Source organism: Etheostoma spectabile, chromosome 11 (assembly GCF_008692095.1).
Source record: "Etheostoma spectabile isolate EspeVRDwgs_2016 chromosome 11, UIUC_Espe_1.0, whole genome shotgun sequence".
Lineage (NCBI taxonomy): Eukaryota > Metazoa > Chordata > Actinopteri > Perciformes > Percidae > Etheostoma > Etheostoma spectabile.
In genome coordinates this window covers 16,558,505-16,576,810 of record NC_045743.1, presented here as the reverse complement: position 1 = coordinate 16,576,810, position 18,306 = coordinate 16,558,505, and the positions used below count along the sequence as shown (strand labels likewise).

General features: G+C 40.2%; 1 protein-coding gene across 3 annotated transcripts in view; it reads right to left on the bottom strand.

Moving 5' to 3' along the window:
- mrasa (muscle RAS oncogene homolog a) overlaps window positions 1-18,306 on the bottom strand; it is a 40,015-nt gene extending 21,709 nt beyond the window's left edge. For 2 of the 3 annotated variants that reach the window (XR_004334131.1, XM_032529917.1), the window contains exons 1-4: window positions 18,135-18,306; window positions 2,353-2,611; window positions 1,314-1,467; window positions 102-201 (exon numbers count right to left, since the gene is read on the bottom strand). Coding sequence is in view for 2 of the 3 variants with exons in the window: in XM_032529917.1 (XP_032385808.1) it covers window positions 102-201; window positions 1,314-1,467; window positions 2,353-2,545 (447 nt within the window). In the remaining variant the exon portion in view is untranslated. The remainder of the gene's footprint in view (window positions 1-101; window positions 202-1,313; window positions 1,468-2,352; window positions 2,612-18,134) is intronic. The other variant, XM_032529918.1, reaches the window with a different exon arrangement.

Below are 18,306 nucleotides of genomic sequence, written 5' to 3'. Positions count from 1 at the left end.
GATCATTCCTCTCACTTCATTGTCTTTAGTCTCTGTAGTACACACATGCTTATGTGAAACCTCTTGTAAGAAACTCAATTACAACAAGGTTCCCTACTTACATTATGTTTTGCAGCCATCTCTTGGCCCTGGTCTGCCGTGACCTTTCTCAGATGGACCAAGTCCACTTTGTTTGCCACCAGCACCATGGGGAAGGCCTCCCTGAGAGGGTAGGACACACACACACATATCAGGTACTGCTGCGTAACTCAATAATGCATTTCCAAAAACACTTGCAGTGGTTTCAAAGAGTGATAAAATGTGACTCATGGTCTAAAGACTATTCAAAAGACCTGTTAGGTTTACATTTAGATTAGAAAGATCACATGCTTCACACATTGTCTGAGAAGTGTCAACATTAAAATCTTGCAGAAAAAAGAGAGCTACAGTACAGCACCACTAAATATGGATATTTGGCAACTTGCTCAGTTCCAGTTTCTATTTTTGTTTCATCTCAAGCTCAGTTGTATTGTCACTGTCAGAGAACAGTTGTCTTTCTTCTCTCACAACTGACATTCACAGTACAAAGGATTAGAACATCGCAAACAAATGTGATGTTCTGCCCAACTGGTCTGCAGCTTAAAGAAAGTGAAGCAGGGGCCTGATCCCGATATTAACCATTCTAGAGTAATGTGAAACATGTGACAACACTACCCGCTGGCGTCGACTGAACCGTGCTAAGTCATCAAAACTGACTGCAGCAGGCAAAGTTTGGCCTTATACGAGGACAAATACTCTTTCAAATACATTTAATATTTAGAACAGTTTAGATAAAAACCTTTTAATGCAGCTCAATCACAAGAATGGAATTCAAAAAGGGAAAACAACATCAGTGGTCAGAAGTAAACAAATCTCCATTTTTTTCATATTTTAAATGTCTATTACATCTGACAGAGCTACTTCTTCTTTTGGCAACTTTGGCTTGTGGGTGCGGAAGCTTTGACTTATTAAATTAACCATTAGTTCTACACACAGATTTTCAATGCAACGGTTGATGTATTAGACATTTGGGTGCATTCTCTTATGTTTTCACTTCCAAATAATTGGGGATTTCTAAGGGGAATTATTGTCCAGGCATTCTGTAATTTGATTTTCAGCAGTGTAAATGATGGTTTGCATTAAACCATAAAAAAAAAGTCATTGAACATGAGTTTTGTATATACACTAGGAATGTCCTAATCATTACCACATCATCCATTGTCCTTTGTTATGTTTGTGCATGGAAAAATTGTGCTTTATGCTATGCAATGCTAAGTTGAGCTGTTGTGACCCACCTGTCTTTGACCCGTAGTATGAGCTGATGGAATCGGTCGACATGTTCAAAGCTGGCTTTGTCTGTCACAGAGAAGACGATAAGGAAGCCATCTCCTGTCCTCATATACTGCTCCCTCATCGCACTGAACTCCTCCTGGCCGGCTGTGTCCAGCACTTCCGAGATATAGAGAACACAAGCTTGTATTACTTTAAATGGAAGGGTGTCTCTTTTAATGGCTTTTTTAGCGTACTTCATATCTTGTCTAAGTAAATAAGCATACAATTTTGACTACCTTTCCTACTAAATATACAGACAATAAATATGTCATTTATTGTTTAATTGCAATGGCAATTAGGCATTTCATGTCACATTTATTTTATTTCTTATTGCACCACCTGCATTTCTGATTCTACTTAATTAATTAGGTTCTCATCAAGCATGCTAAGACCTTTCAAAGCGGCCATAAAGAGTCAGTGTTATTACAAATATGAATTGTTGAACTCCTAACCAAAAGCATTGTAACATTTATTTACTAACGGATACAAACTGACCCAGATTGCAGAAATCATTGAAGAATGACATTGTGCAATTTTTTGTTATTGTGACCTGTTTTTGCAATGACATGTTAAGAATAAGAGTTTGTTTCCTCTATGACTTTTCACAACTTTATATATTTCCAACATAAATTAAATTATTTATTGAGGGAAGGCTCACAAGCAACTACCACAGCAGTGGCCATATCTTAATGCCGTTCATTTTCTTGCAGGGAATTGCAATACCATGGTTTGCTCAGCGGAAGAAGCAGCTACCACTGGAATGAATTTAAAGGCTAAAAAAGAACATTAAAAACAAATTTTCACTCATTGGTCAATGGTGGACATGTTTTATTGTCATGTAAGGTTGCCTTGATTGTCCAGAAAGGCGCCCATAAATAAACTGTATAATTATTATTAAAACCAAAAGATAATTAAAAAATAAGACAGAAGATTAGGGAGATAGGATCGTACTTGACTGCTGTCTGGTTAATTTCACATGCAAATGAATACATTTCTACTCACCATCCAGTATTGCCCACTGTCCGTCTATCTCTGTGTGTTTAAGATACGAGTCCTCTATCGTAGGATCATAGTCTGGCACAAAGATCTTCTGAAAAAATTGGATGGTGAGGGCACTCTTCCCAACCCCACCATCCCCCACCACCACCAGCTTGTACGTTGGCAGGTTGTCACTTGGCAGGGCGCTGGTTGCCATTGCTACCTTGACAGTGGTGGTAACGGTGAGAAGTAGGCTAGTAGGTGGCTATGGAGACACACCTGGCTGAAAAAGGAGGGGAGAGAGAGAGAGTAATAGAGAGAGAGAGAGAGAGAGAGATTGACAACAGAGATGGAAGGGAACAATAGACAGAGGGATAGAAAACAAGGGAGGGATGAGTTTAGGCTTTTTGTTGCAGCTGCTTGCTCATCACCATGGAGACCACAGACTACAGCTAGGAGTTGTGGATCAAAGAAAAAAACATAGGGGAAAAAAATAGTAAAAAAAATAGAGAAAGAGAGGCCAAAAGAGAGAGTTCAGCGCCACCTTTAGCCCACCTAAAACACATATTTTCACAGTTGCACCCACCAGAGAAAGACAACAAGCACAATGACAGCTGGACATGGCTTTGCAATATGGCGGAAGAGTGAAAAGGTTCCCGCAAAAACATGTTGAAGTGGAATAATTGACTTGGAGCTAAAGTCTAACAGCCTTTACAGAAACTGCATCTGACAGGGACTGCTGTATTGACTTGTGTATGTATCCAAAATGGGCAGAATCTATGGAATATTATATTGTTCAAAAAGGTGTACTTGAAAACAGGGTTTTGTATCTTCAACAGTAGTTGTGTAGACTTACAAATTTATGTCTGTTACTAAAGTTTTGAACATGTTTTGTGTCTGTGCATTAGGGCTGCACAATATATCCTATTCTGTATCGCCGTCGCGAAATGCTGAAAGACAGATTTTCTGTGTTAATTGAAAGAAATTGTTAGTAGAAAACTACAATTTAAAGGGCCAACGTCACTTATTGTTAGTGGTGCCTTTTCTAGTCAATTCCAATATTTAATTTGTTAAATAAAAGAATGTTTGAAATGATTTGCTTTCAATTTTTAAATTCAACAAGCAATTTGTTGAATTTTAAAGTCCCTCCAGGATTTTTTGGGATGCGATCATGCCAATTCACGCGTCTTCAACCAATCACTGTGACTTTGGTACGACTCACAAATTTGACCAATGACCAGAGTTTCCTACGACTTCAACTAATCCCAGCAGTCCGGCATTGCCAGACTTTGTATCAGTATGTGACGCTGAGAGCCGCTGACCAAGCAGGAGTGAGAACGGGTTGACGTCTAACGTACGTGGCCAAATTAATTTCCTTGTATCTGATATGAAGACGAGAGGTGTGGGACTCTTCCATCTCACATTTACCAACAAAACGTACAGTGAACGGCCGTGCAAAACATTTCAGACTAACTAACTAATGAACAAACAATGTAAAGATCAACAAGCCACTGACACACATTTTCAAATTTGATTCATTCAGTAAATTATTTTTTATCTTAAATCCACCAATCCAATTTTTATACTATACCAACATTTGCAGCATCCTGAGCTTTTTTGATAAGGTTAACTCAGCCCAGAGTAGTTTTGTTCTCCCCAAAACAACTTTCCTTTTTATTTTAAAAACTTTACAAAAAAAAAAAAAAAAAAAAAAAAGAAAAAAAATCGCAACTTTCACTGTCTCCTGCAACTTCATTGCAACTAACATACAAAAGACATTGTAACTTTTATTGCAAAATCAAACAACAACAACCAAAAAAAAAAAAAGGCCTGGAGGAACTGAATTTAGCAGAATATGGAAGGCGGCAGAAATGCAAAACTGAGAACACTTATATACAGTATTGTAAGTAATATCATTATCATGATATTCAACAATGTTATCGCATATTTTCCTCATATCCTGCAGCCCTACTGTGCATTCAATCACAGGCTTGCAAACGTACTTCTACTTGTGTGCAAGCACAGTTCCCGCCAGCCAAACCTTCGCCCAGCCACGGCGTGCCAAGCTGTAATCATATGTATTTTTACTTTGGTTTTAAAAGCAGGAGATCAGACTGACCTACAGTACGGTCACACTCCTGCCAATGGTTCACGGCTAACGCACTGATCTACAGGTGATCTACAGGTGGCAGTAACATGTCACGATATAGAGCAATGCACCAGCAAAGACAGGGAAGGAGACTGCTAGCAGGCTGAAACATGCGGATTTCAAATATCGCCTTTGCAAATGTTACAAGGAAGAAAATAAGTTCAACACATTTGATGGAGCTGAAGGATCCATCCAGTTTGTTTTGTTAAGTAACATTGAATGTTAACACAACCTTTTTTCTTTTTTTTTAACTCCACAGGGCCACACCGCTTATGCAAAGCAAAACATTTCCTGCAGCTGCTGCTTCATATTAAGAGCTTCCCGCTGGAAAACCACAAACAGCTTTTACTGTGAAGCATTTACAGGAAATGCAGCCGTATTTGTCAAGTCAGGCTTGTACCTTAGGCCTACTGCTATTGGCAACAGCATTGTCATATTGTTTGTAAGCTGACATGTTTTAAATATAGCATAAGTAAGAACAGTAACTGAAGCAGTAGACACAATAGAAGTGGTTGGATGAAGGATTGCATGCAACAGACCGGCCTTTTAGAAAACCACTCCTCGCGCCATTGGCTGAAATCAAAGCCACTCACAGAATGAATATCACAGCTGTATGGAAAAGCAGCTAAAACAAGCCTGGTGAGCCTGGTTTGGCAGAAACCAGGCTAATGATGTCAACTCTTAGTAACCCAGTATAACCACGGAACCAGCAGAGAAATGTGATGGCTTCGACATAGACAGATAACTGTAGTTTGTAATTATGGCCTTTTGAAACCAAAAATAAACATCCATCTTGCTAGAATATGAGTGGTTTAACAGAAGAAGATTCTTTTTTTCCACAAGTGAAGTACAGTTGAAGCTCAATGTAGGAAAATCTATTTAAACATTTGCAAATAATTAAGATGCATTCTGTGCTTACATCTAAGGGATCAATGTGTACAGTACTCAACTTTTTTTTAATTATCAGACTCTGCCATTTTTTGAAAGTCTTGCATAAATACAGAGATACTGCATAGGAGCTTTAATATGTGTGTATGTTTGTGGCAAAAAGCTCACACCACAACTGCCTCCCACAAAGAGAAGGGAGAGCTACAGATAGAACGAGACATGGGAGGAAAGCAAGAGAACAGAGCGGAGAAGAGGGTGAGAGAAATCCGAAACAGAAGAGTAAGGGAGAGGAAGCAAGGGTACACGAGGACAATAAATGGTACAATATGGTGCTGTGTTGACACAATAGACACCACAATTTTACCTTGCTTGCCCCATTTTTGACTAGTTTTTTTGTGTGGCCATTTTACACCTTTATTTTATAGGACAGCAGAAGTCATGAAAAAGGTGAATGACATGCAGCAAAGGGCCACAGGTCGGGGTCGAACCGGCAGCCGCTGCGTCAAGGAGTAAACCTCTACAAGGTGAGCTACCCAGGCGCCCTTGGCTACATTTTTTTTACTATTTTTCCTTCTACATGATATTCATAGTTCTGTTTCAAGACATATAATTCAAACATGTCTAAAAAATAACGTATCAAAAGTAAGACTATGATTATAATAATTAAAACCAAGCACCATGTGATTTATCTCTTGACTACCAATTGCAACTAGCCCAGACTGGAATGGGCTCCGTTCAACTTGGTTAAAATAGTCATGGCGCCCAAACTGCCAAATCTAGGTTTAACATAAAGGTATGCTGTGGAGTTTTTGAACACTTGTAGTGCTATTGGGCCAATGTTCTTTATGACTGGGTCCCCATTTTGTGCACGTCCGTCCTCGTAGGCATGCATGCAGACGCACAATACACATTCCTGTTGGTGGTTTTACACTATTGTGCAAGACTAGTATTTGTTTTGCTTATTTCACACATCATCATTGTATCTTTAAACACAATTTCAGGAGGTGCAATGATCATATGCAGGTCGTGTGAAATGGGGAACCCCAAATAACCTACTAAAAGCTTTTCGGAGGGGGCCCAATAACAATAAACATACAACAAATTATATACCAACCAAAATCTTAATTTACCATGAATACAATATAGACGTAAGCTAACAAATTGTGGATGTTTTCTATTAATGATTTATAATATTAAAAAAAATGATTTGTGGATGTAGTTGAGGAAAGAAATGTATTTAACACTTTAGTAAGGCCTTGAGGAAACAAAAGCATTTTGGTGGGAAACACTGAATGTTAATGTAACTTACAAGAAAACTAGGAAGATAGGAAATCTATAAATCATTTTAGGAGTAATGTTAAAGGGATATTTTAACGATTAGCATTGAGCTTTGTATCAGTAGAAACCCAGTAGTACTTCCGAATGAATGTGTTTCCCTCCCTCATGTCCTCATGTCCTCTGTATTGTCGGTCTGGAAAAAAAGCCTCTGATAAAACAAAAAAAGAAAAGAAAAAGACGTCATTAAGAGTCAGAGACATTTTTGCCCAGAGGCTATGAAATACAGCCACCTAGTTCCGCATGTTTTCAACCTGCCAACAGAGGGTGAGACTGTCACTAGCCTAGCCGGAGTCGAGTGTCAGCCATCTTGTAGCTATTATGTGCATTCAATTATGTGCATTCAAACTACCGCACATGCGTACCACCGGGATACATTGGTAGCCTACACATCGGAGAATATGCAGATAACCTTATTACAGACGGAATACTCAACATACTAAGCAAGCTTTGCCTGCTACGGTGACCAGCCCCTACTACATAAATGACCCGGTTAAATACAATTCATCTTTCCAGCAGTGAAATGTCCCTTTAAGTATATGTGATTTGTAGTAAGTGTTATAACATGCAAACCACTTACGTATACAACCCTTTAAGTCAAGCCAATCACAGTGTTCATACAAATTTAAAATTTAACAAATTTGAAAAATAACAAATATACTCCATCTTACTCTGAAACCTTCAGATTTCGAGTTTTCATGAACATTTAGCAACTGTCAAAAACAGTTTACAAGCACATTTACTCACTTCTGGCACAGCACCACCACCCACCCACGCACCCATTCCTCCTTCATCCACCAGGAAACAGCTGTCAGCTGGCCACAGTCCATCCTTTCCTGCCCAGCACAATAGTGGGAAGGAAGACGTTTCCTTCCTTTCCAAAGCCAGCCAGCCAATCAGTCAGTTAACAGCAGTCAGCCAGCCAGGTTGGGCAAAGAGTTTCCAAGCCACATTCCTGATGTTAACATGCCTCTTCAGTCAGTTAGTTGGCTGGCGGTCATAAAACCGCACACAAGTGAATGTCTATACCATTTCACATGGCACCGCCTTATGCACATTTTAGTGCTGTGAAGAAAAACAGCTTGCGAAGCACCGTGAAACCACAGTACCTGCCACCGGCCACTGCTGGTGGGGCCTAGCTGAAGCCAAGTCAGGTCACAACCTTGTTTTGTGTGTGTCAGCATTTCCCTCTGTGGATCTACTTGGTGGAGTGCGCAATTATCTGAAACATTACTCACCCTTCCGAGACTAAAATAATCCACAGACACTGGTTTAAACCAAATTTGGGATTGGAGAAAATTTGATTAACATATCTGCCCAACAAAGGTTAGTCACCTGACCATTGTGACTGGCTATATGGCTTTCCAAATCATGTTTTAGAGCGCCAACCAATGCTGCATGAGGACATGCTTACAGAATGGTATGCAACCCTTGCAATGTTCACACTGATGCAATGAGCTAATCCTTTCCTCTCAGATTTGGCCTTTCATCTAAACTAAAATGGCTTTTTACTCCTAAAAATACATTCACCTAAAATCTGTTGTTTCGTGTATTATGTTCAGGGGAAATGGAGCTCATACAACACTGTGTAGCTGTTAGGGCTGTCAATTAATTCAAGCATTTAAGTGTGATTAATCACACATATTTTTTCTGATCAAGTATTTAATACTCTTGTCAACATGGCGTCTGGGTGATGTGACACGCAACCAGCTTATCATCTTTTATAAAAATGCAGCATGGTGAGAATACAATAAATGTATACAATATGGACCTACAGATGCACGTTAGACAGCTAATAGCTATCAACCCTCAGTGGCATGATCAAGTGCCTCTTTGAAAGAGCAACTTTCATAAAAAGTAACTGCCCATATTTTGCGTCAATAACCTATTATGTAATATCATGATTTAATAGAAATCTTGCAGAGTCGTCAGAAGAGTGTGACTTGCTCTGAAATGTTTTTGTGGTGTTCCCTGGGCACAAACCAGTAAGAGCCATTAAAAAGGAGTTCTACAGTATTGCAGGTGAAGGATGTAAACCCTTTGAAATAAAAGATTATGAATAATAATTCTGTTAATGATGATGCTGCAGCCTCAGAATGGGATTAGTAGGCCTAGGACTTTTTCACCCGCACGATGGCACCTAAAAGAAATAGATTATAAATTCAACATTATATTATACTTATGATTGAATAAGATATGAATACACTATATTGGAACTTACGCATTTACTATAGCAGCAATTTTCTCCCGCCCAAATTCTCTCTTTTGTTCATTTGTCGCTTATGGAAAGCCTATGGTCTTGGTTTAATACAAAAACAAACCACAGGGACTTTAAGCATGAGACACAATGTGTTAGAAAAAAACAAAATATAATGTAGTGAAATTTTAGTTCCTGCAGTTTAACCCATCCTAGTATAAGGCGCAGTAGACAGCTTTATGCACCGCAGCCAAGGAGCAACATGCTAGCTGGAGAAGCACGGGATTGAACTGCCAGTCTCGTGGTTAAGGGGCGACCACTCTACCTCCGAGCCACAAGACACCCTTACGTGTAACATTTAACTGAAACCACGATCTTCCCCTAAACCTGACCAAAGTGCTTTTTGTTGCTATATCTACTATATATATACTATAATAATATATATACTATATTATTGTATCTAACCACAGACTCAGGATGCGCACCCCTCATTCTGGTGTCAGTGTCCTGCACTTTATACTCATAGATCAGCTGATTTTGTTTTGCAGCACATAAATGGGAAAACAATTTAGTAATATAGCAACATAATTTACAGGAGACAGGGTTGGAATAAGAGATAGCAGAGAGTAGAAGGCAACAAATTTAAGATTTGCCCTAAACAATCTGGCCATGACTTGTCAAAATGGTCAAGCCACTCAGCCCCACTCTTAAATTGATGGCTGTAAACTTGTCTTTTGTTGTTATGTTTTGGCCTTTGCTGAAAATGTCGGACAGAACCAACTTGAACTCAAAAACAGCAATCATTCACATTAGGAAATAGCATTCCTTTCCATATTTCTTTTTTGTAGCAAACCCAGTGTTCAGAGAAATCAGAAGAATCTTTCAAATCTTTCAAATCTGCTTTACATCACACCGAAACACAGCCATTGCAGCACAGCAGATATATTAGTAGGAATGTGCAAAAAAAAGGATTCACATTCATGAATCGATTTAGTCTCACTGATTCAAAATCGATTCATAGATTTCCAGAAATTGATTAATATTATTTATTTTTTGGGATGGCGTGTTCACTATCGCATGGGAAAAGTAACTACATGTACATAATGTGAATCTTTTTTTTTTTTTTAATTGAGAATCGTTTTTGAATCGAAAATTGATTTTGAATCAAATCTTGAGCCTAAAAATCGATACTGAATCCACACATTTTCTGAATTGTGCACCCCTATATATAAGGTTTTTACACCTTGTTACAAAGCATGGAAATAATTCTACAAACCTTCTTTTTTATGTTGTTTCACTTGATTCCTGAACTGAAGAGCCAGTCTCTATAATAAGTTTATCTTCATCCAATGTGACCAGTGACATATTCTGTCAATCCACAGAGTGTCCCCTACACCAACCTTATTCTACAGGTTAGTGGTTTTACATAAAATAACAGAAGCAGCTGGTGTGTTTTGGACTTTGTATTCAGCGTCTCTGGGATCTTGAGAAGCTGTTGGTTGCTGCCTTGGGAAGGGATGAAGGGACTTCCTTTTTCACATGGGAACAAAGCAGCAACACAACTCACAGAACAGATATAAGGAGGAACGCAGTGGTGCACACCCCGGCCTGTACTGTAGCATTGATATCAATGCTCATCAATCATTCAAAGGAGGTGTAAAGACACAGTTCACAGAGTTCAAAATGTATTAAAGCTTTAAGCTGCTAAATAGTGAAAGCCTGACTTTTTGGGGGAACTGGGTTTCCAACTTAGGAGAGGCAGGTTGCTGTTTCTTGTCCCCAAGACAGCTGAAATGAAAGCAATAATTTGATGAAGGGCATTGTGAAAAGGCTGCCTTTCTCCTTTTCACTAGCCTATGTTCCCAAAATTAACATTGTTTTGTGTCTACTGAATCCTTAATTCGAGTGTAATGTTTTAGTTTCTTTTGGCGTTTTTCCACAGCTGGTACCAGCTCGACTTGACTCGCCTTGACTCGCCACGACTCGGCTCGACACATTCTGCGTCCGTTTTCCATTGCAAAATGAGTAACGCCTCAGCGTGGCTGGTCACCATAGCTACGCGTGATGATGTAATTTTCAACGTGACTCACAACAGCACGTCGGCTACTCGCCACAGCCAGAAGAAATGTTTTGTTTCAAAAGACGCTGAAGGAAGCAACAAAAATCACTGCTAAAAAAAACAGGAGATTGGGAATTCCGACGGAGTTCAGACGTCGACATGACGGTTGTTCACCGACACAAAAGGGTAAGTTAAGTTTCCGGTAACGTTAGCTAACATTTGCATGTGTTAGGGGCCCCGGTCAGTATTTACTATACGTTAGCGTTATATAAAGTACATGAACTTTAGCAACCATGATTTAGCAACCAGGGTTTAATGCGCTACTTGAAAAGCTAAATAAAAACTTTTCATTGATAAATTGTCTTTTTTTATTTTTTTTTTAAATAACAGTGTGCAATATTGGAAACAACATAAAGCCCCTAATAGCCCTTAATATTGAACAGTTGAAAAGTGAGAATAGTGCAGAGAGTCAATAATCTGTCGGTGTCTGGCTAGATTTTTTTTAAATGTCCCGTTTGTTCTGGACACACACTCCATACTCTTGTTTGCTATAAACGCAGTGATCCGACCAACCAGCAGTCTGCAGGCTTCCACGTCACCTTTTGGTATCGCCTCAGCTCACTTGGAACTTCGACTCACTTTTTAGTACTAAAAAAAAATTACCTGGTAGAGGGTCCCAGGGACTTTTTTTCGTAATGGAAAACCAAAAAAGGCGAGTAGAGTCGAGGCGAGTCGAGTAGATACCACGCAGTGGAAAACCACCATTTGTTACTTTATTATTTGATATAGGTCTGTTCGGGTTCGGGTTTTGCTGTGGTTCTGCCTGCGATGTGGGGGGTAGATCAGCTGCTCACTAGCTTAATTGAAGAGAGTGCATGCAGTTTTGCCTCATTAGGTCCTTTCTGTAGGGAGGGGCTGGGCAATCCTAAAGTGTAGAACAAAATAGGTGCAGCAATTGAAATTTTGAAATGATGTTTGTGTTTGTGTAAGCATGTGTATATATATATATATATATTATATTTATAATCTAGGAATTCAGCACTCACATTTCCATTACTCGGTATGGTATTTTACACATTCAAAAATCCCTTCACATCTTCAGTTTGCCTCACCATCTAACCACTGGTACAAGTGGTAGGTGCCAATTGGGTGAGGCTGGGGAATAGGGCTTGGAGGAGAAGGGAGCAAAAGAAGGAATGGGCGCGCTGAGAGGTGCTGTTTGTTTGTGAGGTATTTTGCCATAGTTGAATATTTGTTTTTTATTTGTTGGTTGTTTTGGTGTGTTTTGTAAAATAAACACACAGTTTTGCACTTTAATAGCTCTCCGTCTTCAAATTTTGACAGCTATCTTATTTTCTGGTAACCTGGAGCGAAACAAAAGGACCCTTACATTCTTCTACGCACATCAATAGTTTCCAAAACCAGAGACACATGGACTATAGATATATATATACTACCACCATGTTGCAGCAGGCATCAAATATACCTAAATGTTTTGTCACAAAATAATTTGTCTCTCTGGATGAGTGTACATCTCAGATTTCCTTCTCGAACCGCATGAGGGCGAATTGCGTCTATAGTCTTATTGTCCAGGTCTTCTTTCTGAAAGGTTTAGGTTTGGGGGCAGGTTGGGGGAAATTTTTGGATTTTGGCCCCTTTAACATGAACTGTTGACGAATGAGGATTTTTGGTGACCTTTTTTAAAAACCCAAAAGCCCCCCCTTCTATGTACCCCAGGTTCGCCATGCTAAAAATGAATTAAAGGTGCATGCATTTTTCCTTTAGGCCTTTGTAGGGAGGGGGGGGGAATCAAAGTGTAGAACAAAATGTTGCAGCAATTGAATTTGAAAGAGTTTGGTTTTTGAAAGCGGTAAAATTATACATCCCGCCACTTTTAGGTACACCTGCCCCAACGCTCGTTAACACTTAATTTCTAAAGCAGCCAATCACATGGCGGCCCACCCCAGGGGCATTTAGGCATGTAGACTGGTCAAGAGAATCTCCTGCGTTCAAACCGACCCTCAGTAGGGGGAAAAAAGGTGATTTGAGTGACTTTGACGTGGCTGATTGTTGGTGCAGAAGGGCTGGCCCTGAGTATTTCAAAACTGCTAATCTACGGGGATTTTCACGCAAAACCATCTCTGGGTTTACAGAAAATGGTCCGAAAAAGAAAAATCCAGTAGCGGCAGTTCTGTGGGCGGAAATGCCTTGTGATGCCAGAGGTAAAGGGAAATGGCCAGACTGGTTCGAGCTGATAGAAGGGCAACAGGGGACTCAAAAAACCCAAACCCCGTTACAACCAAGGTGGGCAGAAGAGCATCTCGAACGCACAGTACGTCAAACTTTGAGGCAGATGGCTCCCAGCAGCAGAAGACCACATCGGTGCCACTCCTTTCGATAGAACAGGAAACTGAGACTAAAAATTTGCACAAGCTCATCGAAATTGACAATAGAAGATTGGAAAAACTTGCCTGGTCTGATGAGTCTCGATTCTCTGCGCAGTCGGATGGTAGGGTCAGAATTTGGCGTCTACAACATGAAGCATGGATCCACCCTGCTTGTTCAACGGTTCAGCTGGTGGTGGTGGTTGTCAGGGTTTTTTGGGGAATTTTTTCTTGGCACTCTTTGGGCCCCTTGGTACCAATTGAGCATCGTTGCAGCCAACAGCCTACTGAGTATTGTTGCTGACCATGTCCATCCCTTTTGACCATAATGTCCCCCACTTCTGATGGCTACTTTCAGCGGGGGATAATGCGCCATGTCATAAAGCTGGAATCATCACAGACTGGTTTCTTGACATGACAATGATTGGCTGTACTCAATGCCTCCACATTCACCAGATCTCAATCCAATTAGACCCATCTTTGGGATGTGGTGGAACGGGAATTCGCATCATGGTGTGCAGCCCCACAAAACGCGGCAACTGTGTGATGCCATCATGTCCAAAATGGACCAAACTCCCTGAGGGAAAGCTTCCAGCACCTTGTTGAATCTATGCCACCAAGAATTTAGGCAGTTCTGAAGGCAAAAGGGGTCCAACCCGTTACTACATGGGTACCTAATAAAGTGGCCGTTGAGTGTATATATTTTATATATATATATATATATATATATATCTAGGAATGTCAGCACTCACATTTTTCTACAGGTATGGTATTTTACACATTCAAAACATTCACTTCTTCAGTTTGCCTCACCCTCTACCCACTGGTACAAGTGGTAGGTGCCAATTGGGTGAGGCTGGGCTAATAGGGCTTGGAGGAGAAGGGGAGCAAGAGAAGGAATGGGCAGCTTGCTGAGAGGTTGCTGTTTTCTTTGTTTGAGGGTATTTTGCCATAGTTTGAATAGTTGTTTTTTTATTTTGTTTGAGTATGTTTTTGGTGTTGTTTTGTTAATAAACACACAAGTTGTGCACTTTAATAGCCTCCTCTCCAGTCTTCAATTGTGACAGCTATCTTTATTTTCTGTAACCTGGAGCGAATACAAAAGGACCCTTACATTTCTTTACCAGCATCAATATTTGCCAAAAACCAGATGCACATGAATATATATATATATATACTACCACCATGTTTGCCAGCATGGCATCAAATATACCTAATGTTTTCGTCACAAAATAATTTGTCTCTCTGGATGAAGATGTACATCTCTAGCTTTTCCTTCTCAGAACTGCAAATTCAGTGTGCAGTAAGTTGCAATATGTCTTATTGTCCCAGGTTGTTTTCTTCCTGAGACAGTGTTTTAAATAATGGCTATTTGAGCAGCAGTGCTAATGACACTGTATGTTAAGATGTCTTGAAACTCATTTCAACATGCAACTTGTTGTACTGAATTACTGAGGACATGTCTGTTGATCAATTTTAGAAAATGAGGTAAGAAAGTCAACTGCCCCCTCATCACATTTCCTCCAATGATGACAGACTTCATGCCCCGATCTTTAAAGGTCCCATGACATGGTGCTCTTTGGATGTTTTATATAGACCTTAGTGGTCCCCTAATACTGTATCTGAAGTCTCTTTTATATAGACCTTAATGGTCCCCTAATACCATATCTGAAGTCTCTTTTATACAGACCTTAATGGTCCCCTAATAACATATCTGAAGTCTCTTTCATATTGACCTTAGTGGTCCCCTAATACTATATCTGAAGTCTCTTTTATATAGACCTTAGTGGTCCCCTAATACTGTATCTGAAGTCTCTTTTATATAGACCTTAGTGGTCTCCTAATACTGTATCTGAAGTCTCTTTTATATAGACCTTAGTGGTCCCCTAATACTGTATCTGAAGTCTCTTTTATATAGACCTTAGTGGTCCCCTAATACTGTATCTGAAGTCTCTTTTATACAGACCTTAATGGTCCCCTAATACCATATCTGAAATCTCTTTTATACAGACCTTAATGGTCCCCTAATAACATATCTGAAGTCTCTTTTATATAGACCTTAGTGGTCTCCTAATACTGTATCTGAAGTCTCTTTTATATAGACCTTAGTGGTCTCCTAATACTGTATCTGAAGTCTCTTTCATATAGACCTTAGTGGTCCCCTAATACTGTATCTGAAGTCTCTTTTATATAGACCTTAGTGGTCCCCTAATACTGTGTCTGAATTCTCTTTTATATAGACCTTAGTGGTCCCCTAATACTGTATCTGAAGTCTCTTTCCCAAAATTCAGCCATGGTGCAGAATTACAGCCACTAGAGCCAGTCCCACAATGAGCTTTCCTTAGGACGTGCCATTTCTGAGTCTGTAGCTTTTAAGGAGGGTAGGAGGTTGGTTGTGTATGTGTGTGGGGGGTGTGGGTGTATGGTGTGTGTGTGTGTGTGTGTGTGTGTGTGTGTGTGTGTGTGTGTGTGTGTGTGTGTGTGTGTGTGTGTGTTCTCATGGGTGGGCCAAATTCTCTGGGCGGGCAAAGCAGAGAAAGGGGAGGTAACCTTGATGGGTCGATCTGTTATCTTGCCCCTTATGACCTCAGTCCAGATCGGCCCATCTGAGTTTTTATTTTCTCAAAGGCAGGGCAAGATACCCAGGGCTTGGTTTACACCTATCACCATTTCAAGCCACTGGGGGACCATAGGCAGGCTGGGGGAACGCATATTAATGTTAGTGAACCTCATAAAGTGACATTTTTATGCCATGGGACCTTTAAGACCCTCTGTGTAGCATTTGGCTGAGAAAACAAAGTGCAAATAGCCTAACGGAGGGCTTAATAGCGCACATGATTGTGGCTCATCACCAATGACTAACTTGAAATAGCCTCCAGGCTCAGCATTGTTTGAGAACCCATTTAGCCATAAATTATATTGATGTCGTTTTTTTCACAATACTACGTCAGTTTAAGAAATTCTCAGTGAATAAGTCTGCCATTCACACACACAACCCAAATATCTCTCTAATGTTCTGTGACTTGCTGGGGGCATTTCCTACTCTGACCTTTCCATTCCTTAATTCTAATACTTAACTTTTCTTTCTGGCTATTTGGGAATTCCAACCAGGACACAGGATGTCATGAGTGAAGCAGCATCAGTGACAATGAATGCATGATTAAGTAAATGTAACTGTACAGGAACTATTATGTATTTAAGCTGCAAATGACTGGTTGATTATAAAAAATAAGACTTAAAATAACATTACCACCATACAAGAGTGGTAGTGTATATCCTTTAGTCAGCACATCACAAAATGGTCTTCATAGTCTCATAGGGCCAAGCAATAATTCAATACTATCATGGTATTGTTTACAAGCTTTCAGTAAAATCATGATTAAATGAGCATCATGTTATCAATCAAACGCTGTTTAGTTGTCTAATTTTATCATTCTGAGCAGGCTTTTATTAACAACTAGTGTAGTGAAACAGGACGCAAATCACTATTTTAACTTGTCGTTTGGCTGCTTTAGTCTCTAAATCACTATCCACGTGAAAATATTTGGACCAGTTATTGGAACAATATGGAATAATGTATCTTTTAGCCTATTCGTACTACTCCAGTTCATGATCATGCCATGGTTAACAACACTCATAAATACATTATGGTCACATAACCTACCTTTCAACACTGTAGGTCAACCTTTTATCACACTTAGACGTATATCAGAGGTCACCTAAGTAAGACTCCATATACATCCAAGTGACAATTTAAATCTCACAGGAATCATTATTGAAGAACGAGTAATACCAGGCTTCGTACACATGTAATAGATCACATACTGACCCGCCTGGGTGGGAAACCCAGCATCTACAGGTACAGCAGAAGGTAATTCCCACTGGTCAAAGGTCACAATTAACCTTTAGGAAAATTGTGAAACAGCATGCAACATTAAACTACCTATTATTCTCACAGGCAACGTCATCAGCAGCAGCAGGGTTTGACATTTCCATTAAGTTATGACGGAAGGATAGGGGGATCTGTCCCCAGACAGTGACTAGCGTGTGTGTGTGTGTGTGTGTGTGTGTGTGTGTGTGTGTGTGTGTGTGTGTGTGTGTGTGTGTTTTCTTTCAGCAGACTGAGGTGCTTCTGAATGATCTCATCCTATGATTTGATACATGAAGAATCTCTACGTCCAGCGGTTAAATCTGCACACCATTGTTGCTTCAAAGCCGGACCGCTGTAGGCTACTGCTGCTAAAAACCCCGTGGAATCTTTCATCATATCCGACATACGATAAAAGAAAAGCACTTTGTGTTTTGTCCCCCCGAGAACATTTTTGATACAAGGCCCGTCTGTGTGTGTGTGTGTGTGTGTGTGTGTGTGTGTGGTGTGTGTGTGTGTGTGTGTGTGTGTGTGTGTGTGTGCGTGTGCGTGTGTGTGTTTGTGCGCGTGTTTCCGCGGCCGTATGGAAAACCGACAGTAGCCGCCCCTGAATAACGGATTTCGGTAGCTTCATCTCTCTCTTTAAGTTTGCTGCAAAACGGAATTTCCGCAAACTGAATACAGTCGTCTATACTCAATTAGTCATACTTAATTATAACGAGCTAGCTAACTTCCCTTGACTGTTTACCGAGCTGCCATTGGGCTAAATAGCCTGGTGACAGTTAGCTAGGCTATACAGTAACGTTAAAGTGTTGTTGTACTGAGAGTAGTTGATTTCCCATTAACGGGAGGTGTTGCCTGCACTGTCCACGAACACAGAGGCTCGCATTCACGACCTCTTCTCTGTCAGCAGGAAGGCTACTTACCGATATGAGTTTCGCTGTCGTGGACACAAAGAAACGTCCTCACACCGACATATTTGTCCTCATCTCTCTCTTTCTCGCCTTTACACCACCGCCGCTCTTTCGCCACAGACAGCAGTGTGCTCTCCACATCTGCGAAACAATACGTTGAATAGCTAATCTTTGTATTGCAACA